This window comes from Trachymyrmex cornetzi, unplaced genomic scaffold (genome assembly GCF_001594075.2).
Source record: "Trachymyrmex cornetzi isolate Tcor2-1 unplaced genomic scaffold, Tcor1.1 scaffold117, whole genome shotgun sequence".
NCBI classification, from domain to species: Eukaryota; Metazoa; Arthropoda; class Insecta; order Hymenoptera; family Formicidae; genus Trachymyrmex; species Trachymyrmex cornetzi.
The window spans coordinates 1533205-1553942 of record NW_017295730.1 but is presented as its reverse complement, the minus strand read 5'-3'; the positions used below and the strand labels follow the sequence as shown (position 1 = coordinate 1553942).

The 20738-nt window shown below is 34.0% G+C and overlaps 1 protein-coding gene across 2 annotated transcripts in view; it reads right to left on the bottom strand.

The window, feature by feature from the left end:
- LOC108765743 (uncharacterized) overlaps positions 1-20738 on the bottom strand; it is a 150704-nt gene that overhangs the window by 28879 nt on the left and 101087 nt on the right. For both annotated transcript variants that reach the window (XM_018514588.1, XM_018514596.1), the window contains exons 8-9: positions 16189-16543; positions 325-637 (exon numbers count right to left, since the gene is read on the bottom strand). In XM_018514588.1, coding sequence (XP_018370090.1) covers positions 325-637; positions 16189-16543 — 668 coding nt within the window. The remainder of the gene's footprint in view (positions 1-324; positions 638-16188; positions 16544-20738) is intronic.

The window sequence follows — 20738 nt, the reverse complement described above, 5'->3', positions numbered from 1 at the left end:
TCGATTCGGATAAAGTGCTTTTTATTATTGATTAATTGCACAGGACTTACAAACCTTACAGCGCTAATTTTTATTAATCCATTTTATTTCTTAGATATATTTAGAATTTCTTTTCCTAGGAATTTATTTATCATTGTTAATATTTATCATTTGAAGATTCCAAAAGTAAGTTTAAACAACGCAAAATTTAAGTCTCTTGCCGCTTTATAAGAATTTGATAAATTCATTTTACCATCTTTTGTTTACTTATTTTCTTTCACTATGTTCGTGGCGAATTAAGGCGTAACTAACAAGCCACATGAATAATAACAAGACCTCGCTTACCTCTATCCGGAAAGTCCAGCCCTCCAGACTGAGCAGCTTAAGGGTCGTGTTCCTTGCCAGAGCATGACATAACAGCCTTGAAGGATGATCGTCTAGGGCCAGTCGGGGACTAGACAAGTCTAGTAATTGTAAACAGGGTGCTTCTGTCAAAGCCAACACCAGGGGCATTACATCGGCTGGTCTCGACGCTCCAGCGGCCCTCAAAGCATCCAAATTGCGGGCCTTCCTTACGGTCTCGCCTAAACAGCCGGCATCTAAACCGCCCAGAAGACATTTGGACACGTTCAGAGATCTCAGTTTGCAGTTGGGTTCCCTGAAGCACAAAGCGCAATGTTGTCGATCAGTTGGATTGTATCGTGAACGAGAAAATGAGAAAAACTTTCTTCTCGATCTTTTCCAGCATAGCGTATATCGCAGACGAAAGTTTCGACGCATATAGAAAAATGAACTAAAACTTTAATAATTTAAAGTTTAAAACTTTATAATAAATATTCATGATATATAAATTATAAAGAATGTCACCTATCTATATGTACATATTTTTTCTAAACTCTCGGTGTTACTCTCTCATTTTTATGTAATACAATCTTAAAACAAGATAAAATATAAGAATTTTTTGTAACAAGAACTTTTAAATAAAAGAAATTTAAAAATAAACAAATTTAATACGTTTACTCTTCTTTTGTATAATTTTTGTTATAATAGTTTATTTAATTTTGTTGCTGCTCGTAAAGATATACTTATAATATTTCATACCGAACAATTTAAGTTTGATTTGATACGAGAAATGAGAACTTATCAAATTAGATGAGAGAGAGAGAGAGAAGAAAGATTTAATTGAATCAGCTGATGAGGCAGTAATCATTTAAAACTGATGGTAGGTTTGTCGAATCGGATCACAAACAGGATTTTGTCTTTAAGTAAAAGCGAGAGATGTAAAAATATCTGACGGCAATTTTTGTCTCGGTTCTTATCATCGTCTATCAATCTTATAACAAAGAACACGACCATTCTCATAACAATGACAAGAAACTTTGAATGAAATGCGATTCGAAATGAGAACGGAATCACGAAAAAGTTTAGTCTTTTCTTTTTGCGGACAAAACTTTCGGAATAACTTGGAACAGATTTTTCATCCTGACATTAATCTTTCTTAAAGGGGTAGTTCAAGAAAACAACGATACATCAAAGATATTGCAAAAGCCTAAATTTTCAGAATTAAATATTTTTGTCAAATTGAAATCGTGATTAATGGTTCTATTTATTAAAAAATAATTGAGGTCTGATTTTTTTTTTATTTATCCTCATTTTAATTTTATCGAGTCATTTAATTTTAAGTTAACTACTTAATTAGTTTCTTAATTAAATTTCTCATTAAAATACAGCTTTATTGAAGTTGAGGGGAAAATGTTCACGCACAAGTATGTGCAAGTACATCACCGTATCAATCCTCTCTCTAAATTCGGTAATATATTTTCAAAAACTCTCTCTTCTCATTTAGATATGTAATTTCTTAAAAAATAAAATACTTTTTTTTGTTCTAAATTATTCATACCCTTTTTTAAGTTTTCCTCAGAAATATACATATATTTCATTTTATTAACCCTCCGTCGACCATGTGGAATTTTACATTTTCCATCAACAACTTTTGAACTTCAGTGCAAATTTTAATATTATTCCAGACTGCATATAAGAATCTGACAAAATTCCTGTGTACTCATGAAAGCTTCAACAAGTTTTACTTTATAGAAGTCGAATGGTATTTTACTTATTTTTTATAGATTAAAATTTCTTTACCAGAATCAAAATATCGATCATGGTTTACTGATCGGTAGAGTGTTAATAATTCTCCAACGATATATAATTTATTTATATTATTCACAAACTTTACGCACAAAAACTTGCGATATAATTACCTGACCTTTTTTCGACGATTTTCATTTAAAATTAATTTAACGAAATGCTTCACGTGATTTCTACCCACATGCGACTTTCCCAAACGCTCCGTGCAATCTCACGGCGATAGATCGATCAACGTCACGACAATGAAACATAATGAACAAACACGCAGCAGCAGTGTAATGCACATCGGTGCCAGACCGAGCGGCGAGCCGAATTATAGGACGAATAATCGAATCGCGGCGGTAGCCGACACCGTGAGGATTTACGTGCGCGTACGTGCGTTTAATGGGAGCAATTTAAGACGAACGATTCGAAGTACGGGCCAACAGCAGCAACAGCAGCAACAGCAGCAGTAGTAACACTAGCAGCAACCGGCCGGCGGGCTGTATCGCGTCTGGATTTAATAGTATCTACTTCGGTCCATATTTACTGACTGTCTGACTGCTATTGCCACCGCGATACGTACGTACGTTTCGCGATACGTCTGTTACCGTCGCTGCTACGTACGTACGTACGTCTAATGGCGTTGCCTTTAACAGTATCGCGGGCGCGGTAAATTCACTCGAGAGCCGCCGCACCACTCGATGCAGTATCTTTCTCCCCTCGTATATATACAGGGAGAGAACAAAAATACTGTACCCTCCACGGTGAGAATGTACGCGCGCACTCGCGTTGAATTTCTAACAAAAATAAACGTTTCCGCCAGAAGAGAAACGGGGAATGCGCGCGGTGAATATTCCGCCAGTGCCAGGTTCGCGTAATAAAGCTACGGATTTCGCGAGCGAGGATACCGAAATTTCTTCGCGTTTTGTGCGGTTTCAACTTAAACTGCTTACCGTGGAAACGATCCTTGACCGATCGTTTTTCTTACAATGAAATCGTCTTGTAAAGTATTACTATATGTCCTTTTAAGTCGCGAGTATTAACTAGATTTAGCTGAAATTTAATTATTTTGTCTTTTTTTTCGAGACAAAATTAGAACGCGATTAGCATAATATATGTTAAGTGCCGAGTTGACAATTAAATTGCAAAGTAAGCTTCTGATTTCTTTCAACAAAAGGAAGAAAGATAATAATGTATAAATAACCCTCGAACCACAAACTGGGTCTTTCGTGTCCATTAAAAATGATCATTTTTGTACTTTAATAAAATCAAAATCTGCTTTTTTCTTCAAAGTTACAATTTTTATATAAAAAATGAATTATTTTCTTTTTCTGGTGCAGAAAGTAATTTACATAATTTTTCTAAACATTTTTTTCCAATGTTTGCATAGCAGGATAATTTAGAGACCTTAAAAAACATGTGTGAATTTTTACAGAATTTTTCGAGCACTTTAAGAGCCTTAATATACGTATAAGTAATGTATAAATAAATGATATATGTATTAGTAATATTAAAACGCGAGATACGAAATTTCCTCTGAAATAAAATGCGAACGATACGTCTCGGGGTTTGCGAGTATTATTGCGTCTCATTTAATTTTCCACAGCTTTAGCGACGAGAAATGCAATCGGTTCTTTAAATCGCGTCGAGGAGAAAAAGCAATTTATAAAAATATAAGTATTTAAAAAACACGCGCTTTTTTACTTTCAATTTATATTTTTCCGATGATACGATCTTACTTGTAAAGAAACATGCGTTACACAAATTACTAAATTAGTTAGAAAAAAATCCTTCCAAACCAAATTGCGTTTTCTCGAATTCGCTGAACATGTAAGTTAAAACTTCAAATTTATATTCGAATTAAACACTAGACTCTTTTTTTTATTCATACTTTAATGAAGCTAATTACGTACGACATAATATATGATATTTTTAAATACATGTAATTCTGCGTTATTACATTTAAAAAGCGTAGAATTTGTGTGAATTCATTGGAATAAATTGAGCGTGCTGGAGGCACTGACTTTATTAATAATTACTCAATAAATATTTCGTGCGTATTAATAATTAATGAATTCATATATTGTAGTAATGTGCAAAGTGAGAGTTGTATTAAGTATTAACGAGCATTATTCATTCAATATCTGTACAATTGGCGTGTATTTATATTTACTTTCCGGTTTATCCAGAAATCGCGTCGGAATCGTGCGACGTGTCGCGGAGCGACGCAACGAGATTTTCGTATCGCACGCGGAAAGAACGTTTACCGCGACCCGGAATCGCGTCGGATAAGCCGCGGGTCGCAATAGAGTCGCAATCGTAAGTCAAACGGCTGCGGTGATATTGTGCTTAAGTTTCGACAGTTTTATCGTCGTGGGGATTTCGCGGCGGGACGCGCAACGCCGTGTCGGAAATCGCGAAATCCGCGCGATTCAAAGGAAAATAGAGCGCGGCGCATTTTTACTGGGGAGTTAAACCTCCACCTTTGCCATCTCGGCTTTATCGCGTCACCTTTTATTGCCACCGTATTCGAAGTCACTCGACTTTACGCTCTTATAAAGAGCGACACCCTTTGTTCGCCGCGGGTTTGCGGTGAGAACAAACATCTTGCAACAATTGCGAGATATATTTATTCGATGACGAAATAATATTACAATTTAACGAGCGTGAACTCGACGTTGTGGAAGTAAGAATTTAACGTTGGTAACTCAGTGTTGGAAAAATCACATAACTTGCGCTCTTCTTTTTTTCATGGCGTTGATAAATATGTCAATTTGGCGAAAGTTTTCGCTGAGAAATTATGGAACGGGTGCCATATTACGTTGGAGTAAAAATATGCGCTTACATATATTTACGTACTTCAGTTTTAATAGCAATAGATTTAAAATTATGGTACGACACAGATTTTGCTGAATTGAACATATGCGACTGACAGGTGTATTATTATGATTAAAAATATTATTCATGTAATTAAAATCTATGCATCAGATGCATTTTTAACATCAACATTGTAAAAAAACTAAATTTTAATAAATATTTGTTGGAATATTTTAAAATAAATATTTACTAAATGTCTAAATGTAAATATTTGATACAAAAACCATTTTTAAAAATTTAATTTAACTATCATTTATTATTGCGTAAATATTTATTTACTGTAAGTTTATGTTTACTTGTTCTACTAAAGTACTATTCAAAGAAATGTATTAAGAGATGTACTAAGATTTAGTAAACTTTTTTTCAGTGTGTATCACATTTTAAATTCTGAATTAAAATAAAATAAAATACCAATATTAAATAAATAATAAATTCTACAAAGAAAGTCAAACATGTAGACTTCATATTCTCTTTCTGGAGAACGATCGGCGAATTTTCGCGGTGCACAAAGTTGCATCGTGAAAGAAAAATAGTGGGTGCTTAACTACGTTATATCCCCAACGTACGTTCTGTGGAATACCCTCCCGCTTACAACTTTGCTTCATCCCTTCCTTCGACAAGTTCCTGCGAGTTGCACCTCCGAGATCTTCGACGATCTCTCGCGGAGCTTGTTAGGTGGTAGTGGAACTCCGTTTATCCGGAGAAATTCGGTAGCTGATATTCCGTATACTCGTCACTAAATTGTTATCACTCCAATTGCTATATTACAATCAATATTATATGAATATATACCGCGTATATATATATGTATATATGTATATATGTGTACACATTAAACGAAATAATTCTAGTAAATTATACATAACTCGTACGTTGTCTGTCATATAATATGCTGTCGCGTGAATACCGCTTTAAACGTATGGAGATATTTGTACACTTGTATTAGTCCAAATAAAACGAACAAATATATGAATTCAAATTTAATCTCTAAATCTAACCCTTCAGCACTCTGTACTGAAGAAAAATGATGTAGGAGCATTATTTTAATTGAAAATAATCTTGTGGATTTATATATATAATAACAGTACTAATGAAACGAATAAAATTTTATTAAAAGAGCATTATATGTGTTTGTTTCGTTAACGGTATTATTGAATTAACAAAATTATTTTCAATTAAAATAATGCTGTTGATATAACAATTTTTTTCATGATGGGTATGATATACCCAACTTTTTTCAATACTTTTTTAATGTTGTTTCATTACTTATTTTTTATAACATTTTTATTAATAAAGATACATACGTTTGGTTGGTACTGTTGTTCTTTGCAGGCGTTTCGATTAAAAAAAATTTTTTACAATAAGTTTATTTTTATGGAAGTTATAAACAATCGAATTGGAATGGATATGCCATACCCAATTATTTCCGTAGTATAAAGAGTTAATTTTCTGAACGTTACAGTTTTGATTAATATTGAACCGATAAATAAAGTTCTAGTGTACATCTTGTCTCATTTAAAATCGGAACTCGAAATATATTATTCCATACAATTTAAAAGAAGAATACTTGAAATTCTATTAATATTATAATCTCTGCGGTATTGGAAAATCCGATAACATCACTTTAAGATGTAAACGCTACCATTTATATTTATCTCACCACGCTGTTTATTTGCGACTGTTATTGGATTATCCAGAGAAAGTGGCGGATGGGCAGAGGCAAATCCGCTTCGTCTTCTCTCAAGGAACGCTAATAAAACGTGCTCGACCGGCTCGCGAAAGTGTTCCAGCCGCCTTTTCAAACCCAAGTGGAAAATTGAAATCTTCTCTCGACGCGCTTCCGCGCGAAGGTAACGGCGCTAATTCGGATAAAAGTCCGCGTCTTGCGAGCGTCTTCCACAATTTTCTTATCAGATGCACTGAAATGGAAACATATATAGAGAGAGAGAGAGAGAGAGAGAGAGAGAGAGAGAGAAAGGATAGAAGATTTTATTTCTTCTGGCCAAAATATTCCTTAAGTCTTATTCTTGCTCAGTCAATCATTTATTATATATAGAATGCCTTTTAACCTTTAGAAATTTAATACTAAAAGAAGATAATTAACTATTTATTTTGAATATTAAAAGCACTGTTATTCAGTGCTTTCAATACTCAGATAAGTAATTAATCACTACTTTTCAATATTAACCTTTAAGTAGATGGTTTAAAGTTACGCAAGTCGGTAGATGGGATCCTTAGAAAATTCTCAAAAAATTTTAATTTCATAGTTATATTTTTTTATCTATTAGTACATTATATTAAATTTACATTAATTATACCTTTATATACCTCTGTAAGATAGAAGAAAAAATAGTGAAGTCTAAGACTTCTGGCCATCTAAGAAATACTTTTTATTTTCCTTTTTCAGAACAAGGTTTTAAAGAAAACTATACCTAGAGTGCTGTGGTCATTCTACCTACCCACTTAAAGGTTAAATTGGTCAGTATTAAAGTGGATTTCTGTAAGGGAAGTACTGTCCAATATTTTTCTGAAAGGAGATATAGAATGTTAAGAATTGAGATCATATGTTTATGGAACCTGCTTTCATAAAATGATCTCAAAAATAAACTTCTGAAATACTGGACAGAAACTTAAGAAACACTTTTATATATATATATATAGCATCTTTTTTATAAAGATGAGTGTTGCTACAACCTCGACTTTTCGCTCGTACAGATAAATTAGGAACAATATACAGAAGACTTGTCGACTTACGTTGGTAACCCATCGGGCTTGCATTGGACAATGAATACAGTTCTGGCTAAAACTTTTTTATCGCGAGTGCCTGACTGGCCTCTCTAATCCCGGGAGTCGTGTCTTTTATCGCGAGTCGTGTTGCGCGCGTGATTTAGGAAGCTCGAGAGAGCTCGACGAAAGTGTAGTGGGGAGAAGATCGTCCGATGGCGATGAAAAACGTCGACGAAACTTGAAACGATGAAAAATTGCCGCCCCGGCCTGGAGAATTCGCGAACTCGCGTTAGCCAGACGAACTTCGCTGGCAAGTCGGCGAAATATCCTCGTCGCTCCCCATCGACGTGATGTATCTTCGTTCGCGAGAATTCTCGAAAATGCCCCGCAAACGTTCCGGTACTTATACCGGAGTCCATACTGATGTTTGAACGTGATATCCTTCGCTGAAGATGATTCGCGAAAAGCAAGGGTGAGAAAAATCGCGGTATCGTTTATTACGAAATTTTTAGAGCGACGATAAATTTAACTTAAATTTTATCCATTGTGCTTATCGCCGAGTCCAATAAGGTTGGATTTATGTTAGTTGAAAACAATTTATTTTCCCTATCTCTCGAACATTTGATATTTCAAAGCAAACAACAGCTTCAATTTAACGTCAAACAAATTGTCGACTCTTAAGTGCATTCGAAATGTCTATCAATTTTCTATTAAACTGTGACGTTATTTTTACGGCTATATACCTCTCCTACAATCAATTATATTCTTGTATCTTTGTATCGGAAATTTTGTTCCTTCTTAAATAAATATATTACGATATAAATATATTATGATAAAAAAAATCATTATCTTCATCCGTAATTATTTCTACTTTACTCAAAAGATTTTTTATTCGTGACATATGCATATTTAAAGACATACAATAAAATTATATGTTTTTTTTTGATTAATACCGATTGAATTGTTTGGTATCCGGCAATAACGGCGAAATAAAAGAAAAGATAGAAAGCATTCAACCTTTCATGAGTCCACTTACGAACGCAATGTCGCAACGCGCATAGAAATTCACGTGAATGACGAACTACAAAGCACCGACAGAGCACAGCCGGCTGGTACCAACCCCTGAAGTATTGTTTCTTCCTTTATGCGTCGAACAATCTCTAAACCGTACACATAACTGTCTCTATTCGTCTACGAATTCTCTGCTTGCATGTTACACTCGAATGTATAGACATTTTATTTTCATTATGTCAAATCTGCGTGACAATGCAAATGATTCGTCTGTTTATGGAAAAAGGTACGAAGCGATGTATTCACAAAAATATAAATATACATGAAGAACGGTTTTGCTGAAGTATTTGAAAATTTATTTAGATTTGAAAATCATTTTGTTATGACTGTCAAAATAATATGGAACTTTCAAACTATTATAATTGCTAGTAGGTTAAATGTTTTCTATTATTTTTTTATTTTACCATTATTGCTGAAAAACAAACAATTCGATATTAATCACGAAAAAATATTTAATTTTATTGTATATTTTCAAATATACGTATTTTAAGTATAAAAAATTTTTTACGTAAAGAATTATAATTATAGATGGGTGAACTTTTTACAGCATTGTTATTAATGCTTAAGCGTTCTACATAATTATTTTGATGATCCAACAAAATTATTTTCAGATCTGTGTCTAACTAAATTTTCAGATGATATGGTAAAATCATTCTTTCCCCGTGTGTCTACATAAATTTATATTTATAACAAGCTCAGTTAATTCTAAAAATTTTTTTTTAATTTGTTGTCAAAACAAAAGTTCGTGGCGTTACTTCATTTGTATGTTATACGGTTTAAAAAAAATTAGCAATTATATTACCTATTCGATAGAACAAGTTTCAGCTTTAAACATCTGTTTTTTAATTGTGGTACGATAATTTTTAATCGAGTTGTGAGCGAAATCAAAATACTCCTTTTGTTTAATCCGTGATAACTTGGTAACAAAAAATCTTAAGAACATAAAAAAATGATTTTATAAGGAAAACTTCAAGCTTTCATGTTAGAAAGTCGAAAACTTTCGCAGGTTTTTTTAGAGCACATGACAAGCTCACAAAATGAGAAAAAAATTGCTCATTTTGTCCAGTTTTTTTTATATGTAAAAATTATTAAACTCACAGAAACTCGAAAGCCATAATAACCTTTCGAAAGTAAAGATTTTAAGCTTTAAAATTCTTTTTTTAATATATAAATGTCATTCATTTTTAACCTGCTGCTTGAATTTTGAAGTTCGTAACGTTACAAACTTTTGTAATATTTATACCACTTTTTTAGTTAAATATATATATTTTAATAGATAAAGCTCGTAGATTTTTTGAAGAGTTTCTTCTTGACTAAAATCCATCACCGATTATGACATGACATTCGGAAAGACCATTTTTCAGAGAAATATCTTTCCGCTCTTCTAGCGAATAAAACGCTCGACAGACGTTGAACATGTTATTCCGAATGATTTGGAATAAAATTCTACAAGAAGAGGGAAAAAGAGAGGAATTGTGATATCTCCTCATATATATATATCAGAAGTTCGCAATCGGATGATCGATAAGTCTCGATCATGCGTTTAACGCGGCCGCAGATTCGAAGAGCGATCGCCGCGATTCGGCGTGACTTGCGAAATTCTGGGGTAAGGGGATGAAATAGTCCGTCGTTATCTCGACGATGGGAATCGATTATGACGGACGATCCACCGCTCGGTTGGCACGTGTATATTTTGACGCTTATGGAAAATCTTGGACAGCGTGCTTATGAAAGATGACGGAACACGCGGGCAGAAAGCAAGATCGATTAGTCGCCCTTTGTCCCGGTTCTCTTTTCCACGAAGGAAAACGCCGATAAACGTCATTTAGACGCACCGCGTGGTACATCGATCTCTTTTAGCCGCGAAATATGACGAGGCAGAACGCTGTTTCTTTGCCGGTTCAGACGAGGTTACGTTAATGGTTGTTAATAGACTTTCCTTACGAGAATTCAGTGATTTTCAGAGAACACAAGTTCGCTTTTTAACGTTTCATTTTTTCGAACTCTCATTTCTGAAAAGGATAAATTATCCCGATCAAACGTAATAAACGAAAAATGCTATAAAAAAAATGTTGGTTTCCATAGTATTTACACAAATACGTGAAAAAATATCACTTACGTAAATAAAAGTAATATAATAAAATTTTTTTACGAAACGCAAAACGTCAACATGTTCCCAATGGAAAAATTCAACAACTGGGTATAGAATAACTTTTTACTTTTTTTTTTAGAGTATATTCACATTTTTGTGTTCGTTGAAATTATAAAGTTATTTTTCATTTTAATGAATCAATGGTCAATTTTCGTTTGTGTAAATGAAACGCGTGCGAAATCGGATTCGAGCCAGATGTAATAAAGCAATTTCGCGCGCAACTGTGTATTTTCAGACACGCGCTTATCGCTCTCAGACAGTATTACAGACTCAATCGAGGGTCCGATGTTCAGAGTAATATTTCTTCGACGTACAACTCGAGCGTTTCTCGCGCTTTTAAAATTTTGACGTTATTTTTCCGCGCGCTCTTAAGTTCAAGTCGGAGCAAAAGTCGACGACGACGATAAAGGCCGGCGCGAGAAATTTAATGGAATACGTTCTCTCGGATACACGTCAGAAAGCGAGTGGAAAGATGCAGATTGTGCCCGTGGAATAATCTCGGAAATATTTTTCCGTCGAGAAGGACTCCAATTTGCCAGTACCCGCGCGACTCGCGTCCGACTCGGCGAAGGCGAGTTTTTAATTAAAAACATCATCTTTACTGTATGCACTTGTCTACGTCTGTTACTCGTACACACATACATCGTGACAAAGTCGCCGTTGGCAAAATTTACCGTATCCTGGAATTCGGTGGAAACACGTCGCTCGTCTAAAAAACACGTCGACGTCACGTAGCTGACGTTTTGTTTGGTCTCGCGCGCTCGATTTATGACGTAGGGACGTTACGGGGGTAACTGCAAATTAGATTCCCGGGGTCGCTTTTACGCTGAACCAAGTCGCCGTTTTGCATTTAATGTCGATAACGAATACAAATCCTCGCGAAATTGCTTGCCAGGTCTATTCAGCGCGGAATGAATGTAACGGGGTAACAGCGTAATTTTCTCGCATGATATTATGCGGCGATAATCTGCAATAATACACGCAAGACGTGGTTCGATTAACCCACAGCTTACCCCTGCGATTATTATCGATACACCATTCGCACGAGTTAATTTTCAGAAACAAACGAATAAATTGTTTTCAATTTCTTTGTTAACGATTTTAACGATTAGATGATAAAGGATCATTCATTAAATGGATGCAGTTATTGGAAACCGCATTTATTTCTCGTTTTAGAAACCAGAGAGCAATGTTTATTTTCATTATTCATACAACGGGAAAAGAGTCTAATTGTATTAATTAGAATTCTGAGTGAAAATAGATAAATAAAAAAATTTTATATAACTGAATCTATTATATCTAGTTGAGATGAACCAGAATTCTAATTGATCAAATCTTCTGAGTCGTTCACTTTTAACTAGAAGTTTTTAAACAGTAAAAAGAATATAAAGAACCGTAGTAATTACATGGAAAATTACGTCCCGGTGAAATGGTTTTCATATTATAATGTAGTTAATAATGTAGTTGATAATGTGAACAAAAGATGTCATATAGAGGCAGATCTAAACTCGTGTATAATCCTATATTAATGGAACTGAGTCCTGATGAAATGATTTTTACATATAATGTTGTTTATAATGTACACAAAGGATGTCATAGACACAAGATTCAATAATGGATAATTTTTTACTTATGTATCAAAGATGTAAAACTTGTGTTCTGTAAGCACCTTTGATATATCATAGTTCAAAAACTATCCATTATTGAACTTTGTATCTATGACATCTTTTGTTCACACATTATATTATATGTGAAAACTCATTCATTTCATCAGGACTCAATTTTCTACATATAATTATTACGGTGTTCTTTCTAAGTGTTTATTATAAATACAAATATAAAAATTAATTTTGTATACAAAAAAAGTTAATCGTTGTTAAAATCTGTCTACCGCATCACAGAGGAAATCTAACTCATTGTTTCCATAGTTGGATACAAGAGTCATACATCAAGAATTAAACTCGTTATGCAGTCTCTCAATGGATAAAAAATGATTGAAATAACTTTGAAAAATAACTTTGGACGATATTATTTTTCGATCGTGATAAACGTGACATTCAGATGATAGCGACAGGCATTTTTCCAACAACGGAATTAATGATCGCTATCTGTCTGACTGATTTGACAATTTATATTGATCGTTGGAAACAAATAGGGTGCTACAGTTATCGCTCGGTGTTACGATTATTCCGATAGAACTTACATTTAACGGGTGTGCGAAAACACTTTCGGCAATCGAGCGAGAACGGGTAATTAACGAAGGGCGGAGTGCAAGTTATTTATTGCGTTCGGAGTCGAATACTCACGCACCGAGTGATCCGACTTGCTACGCCGACTCGCAGGCGCGGAAAAGATCAATGGCCAATGGGGCAGGTGGCAGTAGAACTTTCATTCCCGTCGCGGTCTTAAGTCTTAAGAAATCTTCCTGAGATCCTTACAATACAGTTGGGAGCACCCGTGTCGGTTCGCATCTGCGAAATGTGAGAAATAGATCGACTTTCTCCCGCCGCGACCGGCTGGACTACCGTATTACGCGACACTCCGGCGATTACATGAACAATAAATCATGGGACGCATGTTGTTTTAAATATAATTTATGGTATAGACAGAATTTATGATATAGCGATGTAAGATCTCTAAGAAGCACGGAGGATAAATTAATATCTAATTCCAATTACAATTGTCTTACAATCCCAGATCCTAGTTTCGTTACAATACTTTAAGATTTTAAGATGAAACATAATTGTTTCCCCTTTTCCTAATATTTTAGCAAAAAACTTAAAAAACTTCATGGTTTAAGTTATTAATTAATTTAAATTGATTTAAACATATCTAATGTGATCAATATATTGAACAATTATATAGAAAATCCATAATAACCAGTCTGATTTATAAAAAATATTAATGAAAAAATAAATGTTAAATTAATTAAATTTTTTACATAAAGTAATAAATATATAAATTTCGGAATATTACGTGTATCTGAATTTTATAAAAAAAAAAAGGAATCAAATAATTATGAAAAAATAAATTAATGCAAAATTAGTCAAAAAACACTTTTTATGATCTAATAAACGTAAATTATAATATAGAATATTACACATATCCAAATTTCATGAAAAAGGGAATAATATGTGAGACTCATTCCTGAATAATTTCGCAAATTATTCGGGCGAATCTCGTACAGCTTCGGGCAAACTCCGACAGTAATTACACGAAATATCAGGCTTTTCGCCCGGATAAGCGCATGGCCCGCCGAACTTTCTGAGTTCCTCTCGTCTGGGAAGAACTAAAACTCTCGGGACGATATCTAATGGCCGTCGGCCAGAGTGCTAGCGAATGCATCTCGTTTCTTCATTGCCGGGCCGAGAATGGCGATAGGAGAAGTTGCCCGATTTCTACGACATTGCGGCACGCCGGAGAGAAGGCTGTTGACATAATCGAGGAGATCCAGCAGCTTCCGACCGAAGTTTCTGCCGCCGCCATCCGCGAAGTTCGCATAATTTCGCTAACGAAATATTCCCGCTCATTCGCTTTAATTTCCATAACTCGTTTACTGATCGTTCAAGAAGACCAGAAGAAGTTCGGGGATGCTTTTCGTTCTAATCATCTTTTTCGTCGAGAAGTAATCAAGAAAGACAAGTTATTCAGTCATTTGCTTCAAGGCCGCGAACGTAATAGGCCTTCGTATGTATAAAAGCTCGGAAAGAGAGAGCCGAATTAAACTGCAAAGAGATCATTTTTCTCTCTAAAATCTTTCTTCTTTAAAGAAATGTCATTCTTATTAAGTATTTATAAATATATTGTTTAGATTACGTCGCCTGAAAGAAAGACGTTGTTTCCTTAGTGTACCGATTATTGCGAAGAATATTACTAAGGCCTCGGTAGTCTAATGGCTCAGGACGCTCGTACGGTTTACAAGAGATCCGGGTTCAAGTCCCGGCCGAGGTAATATTTTTCGCAATAAATTTATTAATAGTTTTAATATATTAACATCTTTATAATATATGATACTTGATGGTAGCATCAAATTATTAAAATTGCTTGTCAATTTAATTCGCGATTACTAGAGTAGTTTTAATTGCGTTTATTTAGTCCGGAAAAACAATTCGGAGCGCAGTTAGAAAAAGACTACAATATGGTATATATGCAAGTACATATATAGTATACATTAGTAATTCAAGATTGAATTATTTAAAAGCAACGAAGATCCAGCTCCGACTGTAATAGGCATTTAAATTTCTAATATTGATTGTGTTTCTCACATATACGGTCTAAAAATATAAATATATTATTAAATTTGTTTTCCTTTCTTTTTTCTTGGAAAATTTTCTTCCAAAATTTTATTAAAAAATATCAGTAAAAATTTTACTAAAATTATCAAACGGTGAATTTTTTCGCGATTTTTGCGCGATACGCAAAAGTTTGCGAGAGACGCAATTATTATTTTAAACGTAACGTTTTATCAACACGTGACGGTATCTTGAATATTTTATTCAGTCAGATTACTGCACCAGAATGCATATATACTAGGAATATGTATGGCGCTTGTATTCATTTATGCGTAAAAATATGCATCACGACTGGTCGCCATTCAGTCCCTCTCGACCGTAAAACATTCGATTGTGATGATAATTATGATCGCGTAATGTGTGATTAAGTCGATAACGAAATGTCGCGTATAATTATTAACATTACCGCGTTTAATGTCATTCTACGTGAAATTATTGGATTTTCATGCTGAACTATTAGTACGCATGATAGACGAAGATCGATCAGGATTTATGCTATTAACATTTCGCGATGGCTCCAGATTAAATCTTCCCTTTTCCCTCAAATGATTAGTAGCGTAACTTTGCATATTCGTGTGTTCTAATGAATAATCTTTCACATATAAATTCATGTTAACGCAAAAAATATAAAAGCGCCAACAAATAAATACAAAGAATTAATATCCTATGGACAAAAGAACTGGTGAGTTTACTAAAACGACAACAAAATAATTGCTTCGTATCATGATAAAAAATGTTAACAAAGTAAAAAATATTATTCTTCCATTTATTTAAAATTTTTTATTGTAACAATATTGATTTAATATTTATCAGAAAAATATTTTTTAATTAAATTATTCAAAGATACGTATTTCTTCAAAGAATTTAATTTTTCTGCCATTTCCTTTTTCCTCGATTTCATTAATATACATATAACAATTTATAAAAAATAGAGAAATCATGCATGTCAAAACGAGTCACCTGATAGCATTGAATATCTCGTGGAAGCCAGTGCCCTGATGGCTGGCGACGTCGCACGTGGGTAAGGGATGCAACAAAGGCAGTCGATGACAAAGTACGCTGTCGCTATTTCTTTTGCTACTTCCGTTGCTGTCTCGATCCCGATCATTTTGAGGCAGAGGTCCGTTGCTGTTATTAGGTGCCGGACCCAAACCTAGGCCCAGTGGAAGACGCGGCAGAGTGGCGGGTCGTGTCAAGCTCCCATAAGCCGTTAACGCTCCTCTGGGTAAGGACGAGTAACAGCGATTCAGCGGTAGGGTGCCGAGGGTGCTGGAGGCGCAGCCACTGCTGCCAGATCCAGAACCTGAACCTGAACCTGCCGTGAAATTACCTCATCAAAATAAGGTCGAAATTTTACGATCTTAAGGCTCTAGAATATTAAATGAAAAATGGATCGAGAAATGTTCAACACAAATAAATGAAGAAGACTATATTCAGTCAAGATAAATCTTGAGTCTAGTAATGCTTTATATTTTTTATATTAGCAATTTAATATTATTGATTAATGAGTATTTGTTATATTGAGTGCTTTCCATTTAGTGACACAAGTCAACACAAGTGTTATTCCGTCTTCGTTACTTTCTGAATGTTAAGAAAGATAAAATGATATTTGTGTCGATATGTATAATACCAAATCGAAAGCACCAAATATAACAAATGCTCATTAACATTAGTAATATTAAATTGTTTATCAAATTATTAGATGTCCACACTGTAAAAAAAGAAGAAAAGAGATAAAAAAGAAAAGGAATAAAAAAGATAAGTATAATAATATACGAGTATAGCGGAAATTAAATTATGTTACCTATGAAAGAAACGCAATATGCAAAAGGTAAAAGAAGATTTTCAATGTTCAATATTCGTTGCAGGAATATTCGGAATCAAATATTAAAATGTCGCGCGCAGCGCGATCACATTTTTCTCGTTGCGATTGGTTTAAAGGAAAAGTTAAATAAGTCCGCGTGAAAAACCTTTATGACGCGGGGGTTACGAAAGATGGGCGAGAATAACGCTAAATTGAAAAAGCGAAAGATAGGGTTTATAGAGGGTGATTTGTTCTTTTCTACGAGCGAGCAGCGTGATGACGATACGTAACTTTTTATGAGGTAGATGCCCCACACAATTTCCACTTGTCTTATCGATAGTAACCTTTATTAAAGCGGTATATACGGAATATAAGCGGTGAGTAAATTTGTTTAGAAGCTTCTTTACAGCCGCAAATACACTTCTCGGCCACGGGTAAAATTGAGTAATTCTGTGAGCGCGCAATATCGCCATAGATTCTCTCGACTTCCTTATTTGAGATAAACGAGTTGATTATATATATTTTTGCGCTAAAATATATTTATCATTTTATTATTTTATGTATGTTATATATGTATAAACATATCTAGAAATAATATTTTAATATAAAATTTTTAAGATTTAAAAATTAAATTGTGTTAATAATTAGAAATTTATTTTGCTATTTTCGTTCTTTTTTATTATACACATAATTATTTTATTAAAAAAAACAAAAAAAATTTATTAAACAACAATCAGTAAAATAAGAATAAAATCTTGTAATCTATGTATATAAATATTTTTAAATAAATAATTCAATTATATATTATATTATTTTTATATAATGTTATTTCAAATGATCTGAGAAGAAAGTAGAAGAATAAAAAAAATGTTTGAATATTCTAGAAGAGCAGCGAATTCGGATATCAAATCCCATAAATTTCTCCGTTCTCCAGTTTCATAAAGTGGCACCGATTCTTTTCGCCTCTCGGTGTCGATTTATCGAATCGGAGCGCAGATTTTGGTTACAGAGCGAATTTTATCAGCGTTAAACTCGTAACCGTGCGGTAACGCGTTGTTCTGTAATCGAGCCCGCTATGTAACACGATCAATCAACGACAGGCCACGTAGGACGAGTTATCCGAGTGGGAATACACCGCCACGTACGATAATCGTGCCATCGCGTCCGGTGCATTGCAACGAGCATTTCGTAATTACTAATTAAATTAGGGAATGTTTATCGCTATTTCGAGGACGTTCTGCCATCGCATCCTTTTAGAATTACAGTTGAATGCGACGAGCAGTGGCGCAGAACTAAAAATATTACAATGTTATACACTCTTTTCTTTAATTTTCTTTTTTATTATACTGTTAATCACTATTATATTTCTGTTTCTAAAATATTAGAAATATATATCGAAAAAAATTACTATAATATATTCTGTTATAATACGAAATATACGCATAAAAATGAAAGCAATGAGAAATATGATTTATGTTGCTAAAAGATTAATTGATTAAGAGAAACAAGATATAAAAAGTTCTAAGAAAATAGTTGATAAAATTCTCATAACAAATTCCAATAACGAAAAAATAAATCTGATGTTGAAGATGGCTAGCCAAAACATACACTGTTAGAAATGTTCTTAAATTTCATTAACTTTTAATGTACGTTGGTGAATGAAGTTTAATTTCTCTGTAACTGAAAGGACTATTAATGCACATGTTAATGAGATTTAAGTTTACAGTAACTGAAAAATTAAGTGTAATGAAATTTAATATACTTTTCATTTACGGATATAAATGACATTTAATTAATCGTAATTGAAATAACTATTAATGTACATATTAATGAAATTTAATGTACTTTTACATTTACGAATATTAATAATATTTTAATTAAGCCTAATACTATTAACGCTTAACGTTTAATACGTTTACGTTTCTTACATGTTATTAACGTAAATTACTTTTCAGTTACAGATCTCGTATTTTTCATTATCGTGTAAATTAATTTCTATAATAACGTGTTCATTAATTTCAATACACACGTTCATCACATTTAAGACTACTGTAATTTAGTTTTTATTTACATCATTCATTACATTTAATTTCGTGCATAACCACATGCTTCCTTTACATGTTAATTAAAATTCATTGAGAAATTTCTAACAGTGTATGTTCTATGTTTGAAATCAATAGTTAAACTATTTGGAGTTAATATCATCTGAATGTGAACACGACAAATTAAATATACCAACGTTTCTCGAGAACCTCGCATGTTCACTTCATCAGGGCGAGGAGTGCACTGATACGAAATATTACTTTTAATATAAAATTCAAGCACACTATTACAATCCCAATTCCTGTCAACCTTTATTCTTCTTTATTTCAATTTTAATTACAATAAACAATTAAAGAATCTTAATTGTTTTATAAATTGCTAAAATAGACCCTTTTTCTTTAAAATAAATCTTTATTTCTTTTAACAAATGTAGTTAATACGTTTAAATTTCAACTGTTTTAACCAGTGCTGCTCCTTTTTTATTTTGCCCTCAACAGCTACGACGATACCGCACCGGTAACGTTAACATTGCTCCGGATGTTCAACGAGGGATGTGCTGTATGTACAGTCTAGCTCAAATGTGGATTCCACGGTACGGGATTGAGCGCTGGCTTAAACTCCTTTTTGGACGTGATCTCATCTGGGACGTGTATATCGGTCGGGGAAAATTAGATATACGGGAAAATTCGAGGAAACTGTCTCGCGAGATCCAGGATGAATATTAATTCGTAACGCTCGTCGCGACGTGTCGCTTGATTTCGACGTCCTTCATTTCGACGAGAGTTTCATTCATTAAAGCAATATCCATTCTGGATCAAATTAGCGCATCGCTCATTAAGTTTCTCGATTAATCCTTTTTTTCTCTGCTCAATTTTAGAATCTTTATGTCTTCAGCCTGTTACACCTCGTAATCTGAAGTTTTCGATCCTTAGTTCGTAAAACTTGCGAATTCAATGGGTCTTTGGATCCGTGAACCACCTTTTCGAAACTTGACACTTTTGGACTCTCGAGAAACTCATCGTTAGATCCTTGAGTGCTTAAACTTTCGTTTCTTCAGAACTCCTACGTTTCAGCAAAAACATAAATATACAACAGATGCTCGAAAAATATTCTTCTAATTTCTTTTCATCGACATTTTATTGAAGCAGCAATATATCGAAAGAAAAAATTACGATAATTCCAACTCTTAACACTTTTCGTAAATTCCGTTCGAGAACAATAAACGACAACAGACAGACGATTTAGTCAATTGGATTTCAATGTGCCGTATCGTTTCCGCCTCATTCAAAACTTTCGTTTGTTTTTGGTTACCGTGTGTACGTGTATGTGCAAGACGTGTGTGCTTGGCCCAACCTTCCCCGGATTAATTACATCCCCTCTACTCCGTGACGAGAAAATCGTGTCCACCAGCCAGGAGCAGGGATTTCTGTCTTTGCTCGCACAGGCAGACAGTATATCTCCTCTCTTTCTTTTTCTGTCTCTCCCTCTCTCCTATTCTCTCGTGTATAGTTTCCAGAGAATTTCTAAGTTGAGCTGTTATAATAAGTGTTAACTTTTGTTCATGAACTTCATACAAACTTCTACACACTCTTGAGTATGTGCTTAGACACGCGCGATGCAAATGTGTCGTTCTTTCTCTCATCTTCGTCCTCGTCCTCGTCGT